Raw genomic sequence first — 18,200 nt, 5'->3', positions numbered from 1 at the left:
ACATTTCTCGACGCCGATCGTCGCCCACGTTGACGACGACGGAGGTGCTTTCGACGACGGAGCTGGATCCTTCGACGTCGTCGACGTACCTGGTCTTCTTTTCGACGGCGAGTAGTTTTGAAGATAAATGACCCACCGGTGGCTCTTTCCTCAGCGCCAAGCCTGACGCTGAAGCTGAAGGGTGTGAAGACTTCTCTTTTGAAGATGTTCTAGCCTTCTTGGAGCCCTTCTTCACCGGAGACCTTCCTCTGGATGACCTGTGAGCCAGGCCATAGATGCAAATTCTCTCCCTGTCTTTGAGAGTTCTTTCTGACAGGTGCTCGCAGTGAGGACAGGTGCCTGGATCATGTTCTTCAGGCAGACACAGGATACAAATGAGAAAACAGAAATTAGTGGAGCTGTGTTACCAGGATCCTTCCTGAAGGAGCCGGAAAGAACAACTGACCTAACTGTCACCCCTGAGGCATGATAGGATACCGGGGGTCATGGGTGCCTTAAAGGCACGGTGTCAGTTTTTTTGTATACAGCTACAGGTTAGCTTTTCAGTCTTTTTAGGCTGTGTGTTTGCAATGCAGCCTGGGAGCTTTCTATGCTCTCAGTGAGTTATAAGAATTTCTACTGCTGCCTAAGCATTAAAACAGTTTCTAAACAATCTTTTGTGTTGTTTCTCATGTTTCTAATGCATATTATTCATGTATGGTGGAAATTCTTCACAGCATATTTCAGCTCTGATGTGATTTGGCTGCTACTGCATGTTTTATATATATATATATATATATATATATATATATATATATATATATATATATATATATATATATATATATATATATATATATATATGGGGCACATATAATATAGTGTTTCCGGGGTCCCGCGCATGGTCGGGAATATTCTAATGCTTATGACTATTGATGAGGATCCCCTGGAAGAGAAGCAAGGGTCCCCCGGGGCCGGGCGGTAGCGTCTGGTCACGTTCCTATACACAGGCAGACCTGTGGCGGGCTTGGACCAAGTGCCCACAAGAATGTCACACAAGGCCTCATTAAACGGCAGCAGAGGCTCAGTGGAGCTTGCCTGCTGTTTAAGGACCTCAGTGAGGAGGTTAGTCCTCATGGCCGCGACGGGGAGCTCAAGGTGTAAGGCCTTGGCTGCCCTCATCAACACTACACTGCAAGTAGCCCTCTCCTCCGTAGCCACGGTGGGAGGGGAGACAAATCCAGTGTGTGGCGAAGTGTCAATTCCACTGGCCTCCCCAAGCTCATATGTCCAGTCCTGTTGAGACTGGCGCTCTTGTGCCAGAGGGTCCACAGACCCCTCCCAATCACCCTCGTCACCCAGCTCCTGCAGAGCAGGGTCAACAAACGGGGCCGGTTCATGGAAATAGAAATCTCCAAAGGCCATCGGGAGCGGCGCCCAGCAGCGCAGCTCCGGCGCCAGATCCGGACCGAAGGGAGGATTGGGGACGGCATCCATAGTGGGCGATGGGGGCGACACCCGCAGGGCCGGCGCCGGTGAGGTCGACCGGCGACGACCCGGATCCAGAAGTGGATCCAGTGAGGGCCTGCGGCGCCGGGACCGAAGTCGCCGGCGGCACCGGGGCCGAAGCACCCGACGGCGTCGGAGCCGAAGCACCCGACCCGCTAGGCCCTCCAGCCGGGATCGTTGGGCCCGGAGGCGCCACGGGACCCAGCTGAGAAGGGAGGGACCTCATGGCCATGAGGTACCGCTCGACCTCCTCTGGCGTCGCATCATGCTCAGGGACCCGAAGGTGTGGGGCAGGCGGCGACGCCTGCGACTCCGTCGGAGCCGCGTGGGTGGTGTCACCCGAACCCCCGGCCGCATCGTGCGAGCGTCGGGGTGGGTCGGAGGAACAATGACGTCTCTCCGACCTCTCATGCCTCTTACCTGAGGACTTGGATCCTGACGACCTATGTCCACTCCCGGAGCTGCGAGGACTCCGACCCCGCGACCGGTCCCTCAACCTCCTGTGGGACCGGGACCTGGAGCGGCGCGGGGCCGACTGCCGGAGCTCGAGTCGCTTGCGGGACCGCTCCCGCCTAGCTTTAGACGTCAGGGCCCGGCAGTCGGAGCAGGTGCGGTCGTGGTGGTCGAGGCCTAAACACTTGAGGCACCGGCGATGGGGGTCGGTAACCGACATCAGTCGGTCGCACTTGGAGCAGGGTTTAAACCCGGGCATCCCTACCGGCACCGTCGGAGTCGAAGACTTGAGTAGAGAAATGATCAAAAGATCAAAAAAGTTTAGTAAAAAAATGACTAAGAGGTAGAGCTTCTCCGGATCTGCGCTAGCTGGCGCGGAAAAAAGAAGAACTGACGTCAGCGCGCATGGGCGGCGTCCAAGTACTCCGACGATGTCATTAGGGCGCTAACAACGCCGACGACGGACGCGGAGCCGCGGACGACACCTGCCGGCGGCAGGGGTATTGCTGCGCAAAATTTTCCGGATCCAGTCTGACGCCTGGGGATATTCTAAGGTAAGGAATCTATCACTAACGTGTCTCTTTCAGATAAGTCTTGTAGGACTGAATGGGTGAAGGGCCCATCCCTGCAGGCCTGACTGTCCAGGGAGTAGTGTTTGGTGAACATATGCCGGGGCGCCCACGTCACTGTCTAGCAGATATCTAGGACTGGGACTCCACATGCAAACGCAGTGGTAGCAGCTTTAGCTCTTGTGAAATAAGCCCTCAGGGGGGCTGATTCTTAGCCAGTGTGCAGCATATCTTTATACAGAAAATGACTCATCACGAAATGGTTTGTTTCTGTACCGCCCGACCCTTCTTCGCTCTCACATACCTCATGAAGAGTTGGTCGTCCACCCGGAACTCTCTTCTACGATTAAGGTAGAACAGCAAGCCTCTTTTTGGGTCCAGACGGTGGAGTCGCTCCTCTTCTTTTAAAGGATGTGGAGGAGTGTAAAAGGTAGGCAAGGAGACTGACTGGCCCACATGGAATGGTCTTACCACTTTCGGCAAGAAAGAAGCTCTCGTGTGAAGCACCAATTTAACTGGAAAAACGGACAGGAATGGAGGCTTGGATGATTAAGCCTGTAGCTTACTCACCCTCCAGGCAAATGTCATTGTCACTAGAACGCTTGTATTGATGGTAAGAACACATCAGATATGTGAGAACCAAATTAAGGTCCCACTGAGGCACAGGGGACTTAAATAAAGAGGGTTGGTCAGGCAGTCACAAAAAAGCAGACTGAGCAGACAGGTAGCCCTCGAGAGTATCCAGAACAGAGGCCTGCTGGGCAACAGCAAGGATAACAAGAAGAATATCAAACAGAGGAGCAGAAAGAGGATGAATAGACTCTTCTGCACAATATAATACAAATTTGTTCCACCGTCTTGGTTTAGGACGCCTGGATGCCAGAATAACATTGCAGACTTTGGGAGGAATGTTGAAACCGGTCAACTGTTCTGTTCCCCTGAAGAGACAGCCTGATTGAAAGATTAATGCTCAAACTGAGATGCTCAAGAACCCAGACTCTCCGTGTCCAGTCCGGAGCCACAAGGATATCTTGGGTCCGGTTGTTACTGATCTTCTTAAGTTCTCTGGGCAGGAGTGGGAAGGGCGGGAAAGGGGTACAGGAGGCCTGAGCTCCACTCAGGATAAAAAGAGTCTCATAGCGAGAGACGCCTTGGAAACTCCAGCATGCAAAACTGCTGACATTGCGCCTTCTCAGCGGAGGTGAACAGATCTCTTCCCACTGCTAAAAGATACCTTGTGCCGCCTCTATGAGGAGACGTCATTCGTGATCTGCTAGGCATCGATGGCTGAGTTTGTCCGCTCAGGCGTTCAGTGAACCCGCCAGGTGTTGACCACCAGGGATATGCCCTGCTGTTCCAGCCACATTTCCAGAGACGCAGGGCCTATTGGCAAAGGGTCCACGAGCCCACCATGCCTAGTTTATTGCAGTACCACATGGCAGTGGTGTTGATGTAAACACTTGGATCAGCCTCCCCTTAAAGGAGGGTAGAAAGGTTTTCAATGCCAGTTGGATCATTACGTTGTAAAATTCCTTAATCTGAGAAGGGGGTCGCAACAATTCTGAGAAACAGTGCTCTGGCAACAATGCTCCTTTGTCGCGTCAGTCGACAGACAAGGGGAAGTCTAAGCACACTTCGACTTCTTGTGTTTCTTATGCCTCTTCTCTGAGTGTCCTGATGACCAACGCCACCTACCAGTGCGCAGGGGAACTGCTCAAAGAAAAATCTTCCAGATCCAGTCTGACGCTTGGGAAATTCAAAGGTAAGGAATCTGTGGCTAGATGTCTCTATGAGATACAGTTTTGAAATGCCTTTCTGTGGCTAATGTATTTAAGACAGCTGACAGAGACTACAACTGCACTATGGCATTTTAATAGTTCAACGTTTCGAACATTGATAAAAATGTGCATCCCTATTTTCAACAAAATCCAACAAATGTGGGATGTGCTATCAGCAGACAGTTATGAATGTATCAGGCAGCGGCCTTTAGCACTGTGAGATCTGAAAAAGTGGTTACTGAAAGTAAACAGACACACCTCAGCAACCTTTTAATTCTTCAGCTAAATATCCAATGTGACTGATTACCGGCATATACAATTTTTTTCTGTGTTGGCAATAAACAGTATTTTAGACCCGCTGAAGATTTACTTATTGTATGCATGGCTTGGGGCTCTTCTTGAGTGACTCAAGAAGATGAGCCCACAGTCCATCATAACGATGACTACTCCTTTCCATCCATCAATCTTCTCCCTTACCTCACTTTTCTCCTTTGCTCGCTGTAGGATACGCTCCTCAATGGTGCCCTTGCATATCAGACGGTACACTGTGACCTGCTTTGTTTGACCTAGCCGATGAGCTCGGTCCATAGCCTGCTGGTCTACTGTTGGATTCCAGTCACTGTCGTAGAATATCACCTACATGGAGACAATAAAATAATGAATCCACAGCACAAAAGAAAACCGTCTCAGAAACATACCACTTCTCACTGATGCTGCTATCATGCTGCTATCATGAAGAGACAGGAGGACTGCTGAGTACGGAACATTCTTCACGTAAAAAGGTATTGGAATTCTCAGAACCTTAGCATATGAATTGTTTCTCCTACATTAAAGATTACTCCTTTCGCAAAAATTACCAGGCCAAAAGGCATGGGATTCAACTGCATTTTTTCACCATACTATATAGAACTACTTGAAAGCATCAAGAGAAATAAGTTCCCTTTAAGAAATCTTTTGGGTGAATTTTTAATTATTTAAGAATTTTAAACAGCACCAGAACATGTAGCCTTGTGGCTACGACAGAGCACTGAATGGAAGAGAGGTCCAGTGCGGGACTACTAGAAGAAATAGAGTACAGGATTGTGCTAGAGCAATAGCTAATAATCTGATCCTGCATGATTACTGGACTTCCTGAGCAGGCCTAAAACAGAATGGATACCACACTTGTTTGGAGCAAAACCACTAAACCCACTCACTTGTAATTAGCTAAAGAAACCTTTCCATCAAAATCACTGATAATTGTGCAATGTGCCAGGTTAAGCTACGGTTAAAGAAGAGGTAGAAGTGGTGTTGAGACACAGTAAGTGGAAGTGAGGATGAAAATTAATTAGAAAATCTAAAGCAGTGTCCAATGATAGGAAGAACTAGTCTGATTCTACTGTAAACGGAGAAAGGTCACTCAATTCACAACTGGAGTCAAGAACTCCAGGATCTCTGTATGGATATTTGCAGTTACATAAGCAGTGTATGTATCTAACCATCTCTTTAGACGCACAGTAATACCACCAATGGTATCATTGCAGAGAGAGTTTAGGAATAGAGATTATACTGGGAACTATATGGATAGGAAGCTTCATGAGAAAAATACATTTTGCAGAATACTACAGCACTCTTCTTTCGATTAGTTTTCTGGAAACGCTTTTCACAGTTTAATTCCACTGACAACAAAGTAGCAGCTATTCTAATGAGTTGCCTAAATTATGATTTCAAAATGAAGTTAGTGTTAACTGATTTCCGGGATAGTGAGGGAGGTGTCCATTATTGAGACAAGAGGAAGGTGTCTTCTAGCACGAATCTACAAACAAAGACTGAATAATGCAGAAGGCAAGACAGATTAACAAATGTCAGTTCATGCAAACCATCACTGTCAGGTCCAGGAGACTATGCGCAATAAACAGATGAAGTCATTTTCCTCAGTATTATTCTCTCACCTATGCTACATAATTTTTTTATTTTAATTCTCTTTTTTCAGTAATTTTTGGTATCTGCGTATGAAACTGGTATTTGTGCAGCACAAACTTAGCCGAAAGGTAGCGGAGTGCTGAAGTGGCTCTAAGGCAAATATGCAGTCGACAAATAAATGTTAGTTGGGTTTTGGGAGCAGAAGATGACTGTCACCACATTGTGACATTTTTTTAAGGTGTGTGACTTTAGCTCTGTCTCTAAGTGGAGCACTGATGGACCGGTCTTTTGTACACAGTAATGTGGGTCCAGATCCCGGGTGCATAAATGTATATGGCTTGTTCCTTTTTGGGTGTTTTTTTTTTGCACTTCTTCATCTCCAATCTGATGGTGTTCTGGCTATGGGTGTGCCAAGATCCACCAGAGTTGGAGAGCTTATGGGCCCGATTGATGGGCTGGTGGCGATGCTTTTGCAGATGAGGCAGTGGTGTCTGAAGATGGTGGAGGCCAGTGAGAGGAGTCAGTCAGATTTATCAGTGTTGGGGTAATGGTCATATTTCTTCAGGCATGCTGCGACATGAAAGATGCCTTGAAGGGGAGGGGGCACTGTGGCGCCGGAGAGTCTGTGGGGAGCTATGATCGCCCACCATCTATAGGAGAGAGTGTGTGATCAAGGACCGTAGTTCTGAAGTTACGGCTTCAATTTTTCTTTTAAATAGGAAATAGCACTAAGTAATTGTACTTTTATTGGTGAAATATTCCTTCAGGGAAGGTCTTTTTGTCCAGGTTAAATCGGGGTAACTTGACAATGGGTGAACGGTGGGGGGTTCGAAACTCTTCGGATTAACAACATTGAACCTGGTTTGTATTAGGTGGACCATACTGCTTATAAAACCCTGCTGGGTGTTCACAGATAAACCCACTACATGGCGACCCTCTAGCTGATCTCACTTTCCTTTACCTAAAATGGCGGGGGCAATATAACGAAGCCATAAATCGCCTCCACTGCCCACCAAACGACCGTGAAGCTGCATACCAACGTGGCCACAGGTCACCCTAACAGAGATAAGGCTTCCTCCTCGCCTCCTGAACAGTTTGAAACCTAATCTCTTCCCTTCCCTCCTAACAACAAAGAGGATGGACTAACTCGACCTGCCCCGGAAAGGGAAGCTAGCTCCCTAAGGCACATCAACAATACAGATAGGACTACTTCTGGCTCCCTATATGCCACCGTGGTGGCCATCTTTGAATAGTTCACCACTGGAGCAGCCATCTTAGACTAGTCATCCATACCTCTTGCCCACAGTCTACCATTTAGGCTTATGGCACCGCAACTACACAAGCTCCCCACCTCTTCTTCCCACGCCTCTTCCGCCATGGAACGCTTGGGCGAGCACACCTACAAAATCATATACCCACCTGAGCTCACCAAAAAAAACGCCAAACGCTACAAACATAATTTTCTAAAGGCACACCCCGAATTACCGTGTGTGGACACCTACTTCTCGTTGACCAACGGTGACACAAACAACGATATCATCTTTTACACTACACGGAGAGCACAATGGAGGAAAGCGTTCCTCTCCACTCTCACTATTCACACTACCAATAAATCCGCTCATGGCCTAACTCTTTCTATCACACCATCCCTAGTCTTCCCAGGCAGAGCCACAATCACCATCTACAACAATGGGACCATTCTACTCCAAGCCAATGATAGGAACCTTGACCGACTAGACAACCTATTCCCTACCTTCTTAGAACACATCGCCAAACGGCGGACTTCCATTCCGCACACATCAAGCTACACAACTCCCCCCAACACCAATACTCAAAATAACCCGCCTTGCCCACCGCAACCTCGGAATGACATACACCCCTCCCATCCCCCCAGTGTTATAGTCAGGATCACACCTGACGTTACCCCCCCCCGCTCCCCTCACCTACAGACGTAGTTCATTCCCCCCCTGCACATCCAACTTACCCCCACCCACCCTTCCCCCCATCTCACACCTCACACGAATCTCGCTGAATCCAACATCACCCGGAGTATTTCTCCCCCCCCCCCCCGTGGCAGATCTTCTTCCCTCTCAACCCCCCCCCATTCTCACCCCTCACTCCCCCACACTCCCAACTAGCACCCCAGAACTTGCGTCCTCCCTTACAATAACACCCCCCCACCTCTCCCCCCATTACTCAGCCCCCACTTCCTTCTTACCACCCCTATTATCTTCGACCTTCACTCATCCCTCAACTCACCGGCACCACCCCCCACCAACGCCCCCACCACTACTTCCTACCCTCCCCCTACGTCACCCACACCCCTCAACTACAATTCATCGCACCCACCGAATACCACCCCACCCTCTTTAACAGCAGAAAACTCCACTAATGCTAGCATACCCCACCCCCGCCCCAATTTTGCCCACTAACTCCCCTCTCAACGCCTCGCCCCACCTCCCCGCCCCAATTTCGCCCACTAACTCCCCTCTCAACGCCTCGCCCATGGCCCACATCATGAACACTAACACCAAGACACCTCTCGACCTGATCCTATCCACCCTCCTACAACTCAAAGACGAGCTCCGCATCATCAAAGAGTTTCTTCACACACCTTCCAGACAACATAGACCCACAACGACCACCACCGTATCCAACAAACGACGCACTCTCCCCACAGTCCCTCGTACTCAACGCTCTCTACACTGGCCCTCTATCCACGTCCGCAACAACACCCACCGTCCCCGGCGTGCCCTTAACTCCCTGTCGGACCACGACTTACGCACCCTCCTCCGCTCTTTTGGCCCAGGACCGGTAAAACACATAGCCCCCACTCACCTCCCCATACCTACTATTCTCTAAAATCCCTTTAGGCACCCAACACTAAACATCAGAAGCTCTGTCCCAAACAACCTCAGAAGAGTCCCCCTATCGCTAGAACACACGACCTCCCTTCTCACCCCCAGACTCAAATGCATCCTTCTCAACTGCAGATCGGCCCAGAGACACTCCTCCGACATTGCAGATCTCGTCACATCAATGGATCTTGACCTAGCCATATTGACGGAAACCTGGCTAACTGAAGCCTCCACGCCCATTATGGATATACTAGTTCCCCCCAATTACCACATCATCAGACTCGACAGGACCGTCAAGACGGGCGGGGGAATAGCATGCATTTTCAGGAGCAATCTATCCGTCACCAAAGTCACCTCCCCCTCCCTCACCTCCTGTGAACTCTTCTGCCTCGATATCTCCAGTGAGGGCAAACCAGTATGTGCTCTACACCTCATCTATCACCCGCCGGGGGATAACCTCATCTTCTCTCAACAACTCATGGACACTATTACTTCCAACGCCGGTCGGCAGATCACTCAAATCTACCTGGGTGACTTTAATCTCCACTGGAACGATCAGAAAGACACAGTGGTGAATAGTCTTAAATCTTTCCTTAATGCGCTTGACCTCACCCAAATATGCAACAGCCCAACACATGATAAAGGTTCGATACTCGATCTTATCATCGCCAAAGAAGACTCTACCCAACTGGGGTCAATCCAACCCTGTGATTGGTCAGACCATCACATCATCACCTTCTTTATCAATGAAAAAATCAAACCCTTCACGGCTCAACCCACCAAATGCAAGATCTGGAAAAGGGACATGAAGAATATCAACCCTAACTCCCTACCTCCCCACACCTACAGGCTCCTCCTTCCCCCTGCTGGCGTCTCTGATGTTCAATCATTGACAGTCTCTACCTCGACTCCATGACCTCTATAATCAACGAAGCCGCCCCACTGCAACTAAAGAGAGTCTCCACCAAGAGTTCGAACCCCTGGTATGACGGCAGACTCAACGAAGACAGGCGAGCTATGCGATCGGCTGAGCGCACTTGGAGAACTGATCCCTCATCACTACATCGCAAAAATCTTAAGAACAAGAGAAATGCCTACTTTAGGAAAATCAAGCGTGCGAAATCTGACTTCTTTTGCCTCCAGCTTGACCAAGCGAAAAACCGACCAAGAAAATTGTTCGAACTAGTCAAAAGTCAAACAAAGCCGCAACCCTTACAATCAAACAACCCAACAAGCGATATCCCACACAGTGAAGACTTTTCCGCCTTCTTCAAGCTAAAGACCGACAACATAAGAAATGATCTCCTCAATGATGTAAGCCAACACCCTGTGCACATCAGAATGTCTAACGCTCAGCCAAAAAACAGCGCATCGTGGGCTTCCTTTGACGTCTACTCAGAAGATGCAATACTCAAACTGCTCGGTACCCTAAAGCCCTCTAATCACCTCACAGACCCCCTGCCTGCTAACGCGGTAAAAGACTTCACCACCATGCTCCTCCCACTCTGGACTAAAATCATTAACAGCTCCCTTCAACAAGGTCTCATCTCTGACTCACTCAAGGTGGGGCAAGTCACGCCCATACTCAAGAAACCCACAGCGGACCCGTCTGACCTAAACAATTACCGTCCCATCACAAACATCCCCACCTTGGCCAAACTGCTGGAAAAATGTGTACAACTTCAACTAACAAAACACATTGACAAGTTTGATCTCCTCAACCCCCATCAATCAGGCTTCCGAGCGAAACACAGCACGGAAACGGCCATGACTCACATAATTGATGACGCCCACCAAATCCTTGATCGCAATGATTCATGCCTCCTCATCCTCCTCGACCTTTCCTCAGCTTTTGACACGGTCAAACATGAGAACCTCCTTGATCTGCTAAACGCTAGAATGGGTTTATCCGGGACTGTTCTCAAATGGTTCACTTCCTTCCTACATAACCGGTCTCAGAAGTTCAAGATCAACAATGTGTTGTCCTCGCCTGTGCCAGTCGACTTAGGCGTTCCACAAGGATCCTCCCTTTCACCCACACTGTTCAACCTCATCATGGAACCACTTGCCTCCTTGCTCCAAGCATCCAATGTACACTTCCATATGCATGCCGATGACACCCAACTCTACCTAAAGGTACAATCCCCGGATGATATCAAACTCCTGAACTACACTCTCACAAAGACCCAATCGTGGTTGGCCGACAACCACCTCAAACTAAATGCTCTGAAAACTGAGTTCCTTTTGATAGCACCCCCTGCGAAATCTACCACCACCCAACTTTGGCTCAACCACTTAACAGCACTCAATGTCCGGCCCACCATCGTGGACTCCGCGAAATCATTGGGTATCACACTTGACGCAAAGCTCAACATGCAACAGCACATTAGCAAAGCAACGAAAGGAGCTAATTTCCAAATCAACACATTGAGAAAGTTGAAACCCTTCCTCCCAGCCAAAGACTTCCAAAATGCATTACAAGCCCTCGTCATCCCCCGCATAGACTATGGAATTGTGACCCTCAGTGGTCTCCCTTTAGCAACAACTGCACCCCTAAGAGCCTCCTTGAACGCTGCCGCGAGACTCATTACGGGCTCAAGAAAACACTCTCATATAACCCCCGACTTGAAATCTCTGAAATGGCTGCCCTTTGAAGCCAGAATACAACTGAAAATTGCTGTGATGACACACGCGGCTGTACACCACAGTGCACCTAACTACCTCACTCAAAAGCTATCTATATCAGGAGGGTCGAGATCCAACAGAAGTTCAAAAAACCTACTCTTGAAACCTCGCAGATTCCGGAAGGAAAAAACATACAAACGCTCCTTCTCAGGAATGGCGCCGAGGATCTGGAACGCACTCCCTCCCGAAACCAGGCTTATCTCCTCCACGGCCTTCTTTAAGAAATAGGTGAAAGCCATCCTCATGGCTAAGTTCACCTGAACTTTAATGTCTGTTCCTCAGTGACTTTGTGCCGCTTGGGTATTACTGGTTTCATGTCTGTCTAATGTCAAATAATGTCATATGTTGCATGATCTAGATTTGTCTATTCCTCGTGTTTGCCACAATTACATGATGGGCAGTCGATCCTTTTATGCTACTCACTAAATATCTATTATTAGACTATTCATGTTAGCCTACTGTATATCGAGGCCCCTTCCCCTTGCTCCCTGTAACTTTTAGATACTTATAGCATAAGTTCTCCTGATTTTTATCGTAGTTGTATGTAAGACTCAGTATCGACTTTTATTTTCGCTTATCTGATTGTTCACTGACATTCTATTAGAACATGACTGCTATCCGATCATGCTACTGAAGTTTATATTGCACCCAATATTATGTCGCGTCACCCTCATGCTATCGTGACCCCCTGTTTCTGTGAAGCGCTCTGATATCTGTAAAGATCTTGTTCGCGCTATATAAAACTCTGAATAAATAAATAAATAAATCTGTGTAGGTTAGTTAGCAATAGGAGTAGTAAATTAGTATTTTATTAATTGTATGGATTTTGAAAACAAAGTTCTTTACTAATGTCTTAATTTGTATTTCCTAAATAGTTAGTTGTGGATAGGCTGCGTGTGAAGGAGAGGAAGCAGGAGATACGCTCACAGGTTCTTCATCAGTTTAGAAGCTAATGGAACACCAGATGATCCTATCACTGAGCAGCACATGGAACCACCAGGGAATATTTGATGATGTAAGGAAACAGATGGTAGGGTGGCAGTGAGGGCCATGAGTGTTGAGATGTGAGGAAACAAGTGAGTTTTTTGGCTATCGTATCTCTTGAGTACTTTCTAACAGGGTACAGGTCAGCTGTATAGTATACATACTGTCTCACTTTTGGGTAATATTCCATTGTTTAAGAACCTGGTTTTGTGCAGTCTAAAAACTTTTCCAAAAATCCACAGTGAACAACTAATTTTAATGTGAACTTGTGAAACATACTGCCTTTCATGTTTCTAATGCTGGGAGCCGTGCAGTTGGTTGTGGTCAACTGACAGATTTGTACTTCAGAGTACAAATAGGTTAGAAATGGCACTGCTCCTAAATGAAGATAGTCCCACTGTGGAATATCCCTTGTATGGAACAAATCATGCTTACAAATCTCTACTACTTTACCCATAACATTGCTAAAGTGTCCTGATGATGCAGTAGCACTTCACTGTGCCGCTCAGTGACATGATAGTGGCTGGTGCAATGACACTATTGGGCAACAATTGGCAAGCGCCTGGTCATATTTGGGTCATGATGGAGTCATGGGTAACCATCTCCATCAACCTACGGAGATCAATTCTGCTAGTGGGTTATTTACACTGATGGAGCTGTTGTAGTCCCCGAAAGACACCAATGAGTGGCAATCCACACTAAGTACAAAATATTATATCTGCTTAGTCTGCAAGACGGGGTGCTCTTTCGCAGGTCATGCGGAAAGCAGGTTAATTTCCAATTGCCACCAAATATCTTCCTTATAAGAGTGAATCAATGGTGGCACATTGCAGGCTTCAGCTCATACAAGGAGAGCATTAACCTGTTCTCACTCAGGCCAGTACTGCTCCTGCCCTTCATTTTCCTTTATGAAGTCAGTCAGTCAGTATAAGATCTTTATTCGGCTAATTTAGCCATAAAAGAGCAATAAAAACATTTGAATTACATAAATATACATATTAAAATTAATCTTTGACAAAATCAAAACACAGGAATAATTTATTTACAATGTTACGAAGCCGAACTGCAGAGGAAATATACCTACAAATCATTAAACAAATACATTTGTTATTTAAGAGAAGTAGATGGCGTAGCGCAAGGTGGCACTTTCTAATATTTAAAAATCTTAATTATGGTTTTAAAAAGGTACGTCTCGGGCCAGAATAAAGTTTGCAAAAAAAATGAAATATAAGGTGCTCTGTGCAGAAAGTGAATCACATGGACACATTTCTAGTTTAGTATCACAGTATACATCACATGGGTACAACACCAAGAGATGAGCAATGCCCATCCTGAATCTAATCAAGTAAAACATTTTGACCTGATTAAAATAGAAGGAAAGGTACGGTGCAATTTTTGGGGAGCGGACTAATGAGTGCTCTACAACCCTTTTTTTGCCATCTCTTTACTATGTGTTACTTGCTTCAAATAAAAGAGAAAATCCTTTTTCAAATTATTTTTTGGGATTGCAGAACTATCACCCACTGTGCTGAAACAGTCCTCCAAACCCGGCTTCCCTAATTGTTCGTGATTATAAGATAACCAGGGATTTATTTATTTTTACAGAGTCTAGTTTCAAGCAGTCTAAAATGATATCACAATTCAGGACTGGTTCCTCCTTGGTCCATATGTTATGCCAGAGCTTCAGGGGAGCTAATTGCATATAAAAAGTAAATGGTGTTACACCTAATTCGTTTTGGCACATAGTGGCAGGAGTGCTTTTAGGTAATGTCAATATGCGTTTTAACATCATATTTTCTGCTCTCTGAATCCCCAGGGTATTGGTAAAGCCCCAGACTCCAGCACCATACAAAGCAACTGCACATGTCTGTGCTTTGTAGATGGCTATTATGGCTTTAATTGGGTGAGTGCCTAATTTTTGGGTGAATCTGAAGATGGCCTCTGAGTTTTTATTGAAGCTTCCAATCCTTGCATCTACGAGATGTGTCCATGAATTTTTTTCATTAAAAAGTTTACCTAAATAAGAAAAAATTGGTACCTGAGACAGTATTCCATTATTTATATAAAAAGTTTTTGTTGGAGATTTACCGATTACCATTACATGTGATTTTGCAACATTGGTTTATAGGCCAAGGTTGCATATAAAACCATTAAAACCAGTTAAAAGCCTTTGTAATTCCACCCCAGTTCTCGACATTAAAACGCAATCATCAGCGTATAATAGATCCGGTAGAGACCTTTTACCTACTGTTGGTGCATCTATATTACCAGTTCTGATGTTACTTTCTAAGTCATTTATATATAGGCAGAATAAAATGGAGCAAGTACGCATCCCTGGCGGACCCCACACTCTATCTTTATTGGTAGAGTAAGCTCGCCAGCTGCTCCATAACGTACTCTCCCTGTGACTCCATGATGCATTGCTGCCAGATAATGGACGATAGATGGATCAATGCCCATGAGCAGCATTTTCTCCCAGAGTCTCCCCCTCTGCACCCAGTCAAAGGCAGAAGTCAGGTCCATAAACCCAAAGTATAAGGTCCCTGGCTTCACCACGGTATATTTGCCGATGACCAGGTGCAGACTGAGGCACTGGTCCACAGTGCCCAGACCCTTTCTAAATCCATATTGAATATTTGAAAATTTCCCATTTTCTGCCATCCAGACCTCCAATCTCTCCAATGTTATTCAACCCATTATCTAACAGGTACAATCAATTAGGGAGACTGGTCGATTGCATTTAGGGTCTGACTTGTCTCCCTTTTTATATATGGGCACTATTATTCTATTATTACCGATCTCCAGGAATCTGTTGGACCCAAGGCCACATAGCAGCCTAGTATATTTGTTAACACTGGTAGCCACAAAGTTATATCTGCTAAAAATAAATCTGCAGGTATCCCATCAGGCCCGGGAGTCTTATTCTTTTCAGTCTGGCAAAGCGCCCCATCTACCTCATCTAGGGTCGGGGGTTGCAAGGGAGATACCTCATATTGAGGATCAATGCCACTAGATGATTCAGTATTAATACCATAAAGTTCAGTAAAATGTTTTACCCAAGTTTCCGGCATAATGGTCAATGATACCATTTTGTGTGTCACATAAATATTCCTCATTCACTGTCTGCCAGAAAAGTCTGGGGTCTTTGCTCTGTGACGCCTGAAGTAATTTATCCCAGGCATCTTTCCTGATCTCCATCTTACAGTGCTCCAAAGCACACCTATAATCTATATGAGCCTGCCTAACTGCCTCCTTGTCAAGTGGTATAATTTTTAAACTTTATTTAATTTATTATGCAGATGGGGAACATTCTCTATTGAACCACCTTTTCTTTTTTTGTTTCCCATCACGCTAACTCTAGGTTAAAAGTTCCCGGATTGTCTAATTTATTGCCCTAAATGATTTAATCATAACTGGGATATTTAATTTTACTTCCAGACACTCCAGAACTTGCTCAAGGTTACGCTTTATTATCTACTCCAGAACGAGGTCTGGGTTAATAGTGGACCATTTCCTTATTAGCCCCATGAAGTCATTCTATGTACCAGTGAGCATTGTAGGGGGTTAAGGCAGCAAACCCTGCTGTGATCCGCAACACATATTTTTCAAGGTTACCGTTCAGATCCCCACCTCCCCTCCAAAAAGGAATCTTATGCCTTTTAAGTTGCATAGGGGCTGAGCAATACCACCTTCTTGTAGGATTCCAAGTCCCAGAAAAATAGTTTTCAGTAAGCTAATGGGTTTAGTATTAGTCTGTAAAACTTGAAAGCACTCTGAGGTTTAACTCTTAAATCGAGCAACATAAAGTAATGCACAACATTTTTGAATTGTTGAAGTAAACCCACATGAAGCATGCGCATCAACACCACAGGCCTCATGTTAAGGAGATACACTATCATTTTATCAGCACCACTAACCGTATCTGCAGCAGTGAGGTTAATACCCAGGCCACCAGCTCTTGTGCTCAGGAGAAACACAAAGATGTCCGTTCTGCAATGAAGAGTGAAACACACAAGACTTTGTTAGCATGATACCCAAATAAACTATCCAGAAAGATTCCATGCACTATTACTTTCAGAGCCCATTACCATTAAAAGAAGTTATAGTTGCAAAAAAGCTTGCTGAATTTGTAACCAGTAAAAGGGAATATACAGTTCATTCTTCAAGAACCAGCTACAAGCGGTATTCCTTTTTATGAAACTTACAAAGTTGTCCAATACGGTGATCTCACTTCACAAGAGCACAGCTTCAGTACAAAACCTTGGTATGGAGACTAAAGCAAGCAATAAGATGACACAGACTTCATGATATTGCTCTGATAAGAAAATCTGCTTTCGTAAATATTATTGTGGACACTAATAACTGGTGCTCAAATAAGGAGGGTGAAAGGAATGAACCATCTGCTAGTTAACAATGTTCTCCCCTAACATTAAAGGCAAAGTCCTTGATAAATTCTCTTTACTGGCAGGGGCCATAAATACTACACAACCTTCAGAGTACCCTTCCACAGTAACATTGGGAGAACATCCCTTCGGAGTCCCATAAGGAGGCTTTTGCAAGCCTCAACTGATGACTTTGAATACTACTACAATGATAACTACAATAGAGGTAACTAGCTGCTTTTTCTCTCTAGATTTGGATCATTTACAGATTTGTAATAAGAGCAGCAAGCAGTGTAAGCTGAGAGGCAAGTTAAAAATCTGCAAGCTAAGTCTAAATAAATGTTCTAGACCACCTGTCCTGCTTAAGTATCAAGCGCTTGATTCGCTTCAAGCAATTATAGCAATTAAGTTCTTTTGAGAACTATGGTCTTACAAATACCAGAGACAGGAATATTAAAATAATTTCTGCATATGGTTGTTTCGGTTAGTAAGTGGTTAAACATAGCTGGTACTCACGGAGGAAATTGTTGGTTTAATCTTATAGGATACTAGGCATGTCACTATGGGTTCCCATTATTTGTTTTAACTTTTCTTCACTGTTTCACAGGCCATAAGTGGCGACGAGGGGATATCTTTGCCTTTTTTCCTTTTGTTAGTTAAGGTGACAGAAAAATGGAAACCAATTAAACTCCTATAATTCTCTAATGACTATCAAACCTATAGGGTATAGGGTACCATGCATGACTAAGTGAGGAGTTCTTTATCAAGCTAACCTTATGTCCCAAGGGAACACTGATGAGGTATCAACTCCGGAGAGATAATATTTATTCATCCGGAATGCACAAACACAAAAGAAAAAGATCTAACCTTTGAAAATCTCACCTAAACTAAGTTTAATAACATTCTATCCGGGAAAATAAAGAACTTTCCAGATACAAATCCCCATGATTAGGAGAATAGGGGGTTTGAACCCTTGCAATATATCCAAATTACATAATACAGAGCCAGCGTTTCTGTCTCTGTAAGTTAAAGTTGGCACAACATCTTATTACTCCAAAGGAAAACAGACATTTCTCCTTAGGGCCAGGTCAGAGTCCTGCA

At 45.6% G+C, this 18,200-nt stretch overlaps 1 protein-coding gene across 1 annotated transcript in view; it reads right to left on the bottom strand.

Annotated features, from left to right (window-relative positions):
- Window positions 1-18,200, bottom strand: part of INO80 (INO80 complex ATPase subunit) — a 534,228-nt gene that overhangs the window by 110,175 nt on the left and 405,853 nt on the right. The window contains exons 29-30 of the mRNA XM_078659770.1: window positions 16,635-16,707; window positions 4,766-4,924 (exon numbers count right to left, since the gene is read on the bottom strand). Of these exons, the coding sequence (XP_078515896.1) occupies window positions 4,766-4,924; window positions 16,635-16,707 (232 nt within the window). The remainder of the gene's footprint in view (window positions 1-4,765; window positions 4,925-16,634; window positions 16,708-18,200) is intronic.

Source organism: Lissotriton helveticus, chromosome 9 (genome assembly GCF_964261635.1).
Source record: "Lissotriton helveticus chromosome 9, aLisHel1.1, whole genome shotgun sequence".
In the NCBI taxonomy this organism is placed as follows: Eukaryota; Metazoa; Chordata; class Amphibia; order Caudata; family Salamandridae; genus Lissotriton; species Lissotriton helveticus.
The sequence above is the reverse complement of the archived record's forward strand: the minus strand, read 5'-3'. Positions and strand labels throughout refer to the sequence as shown.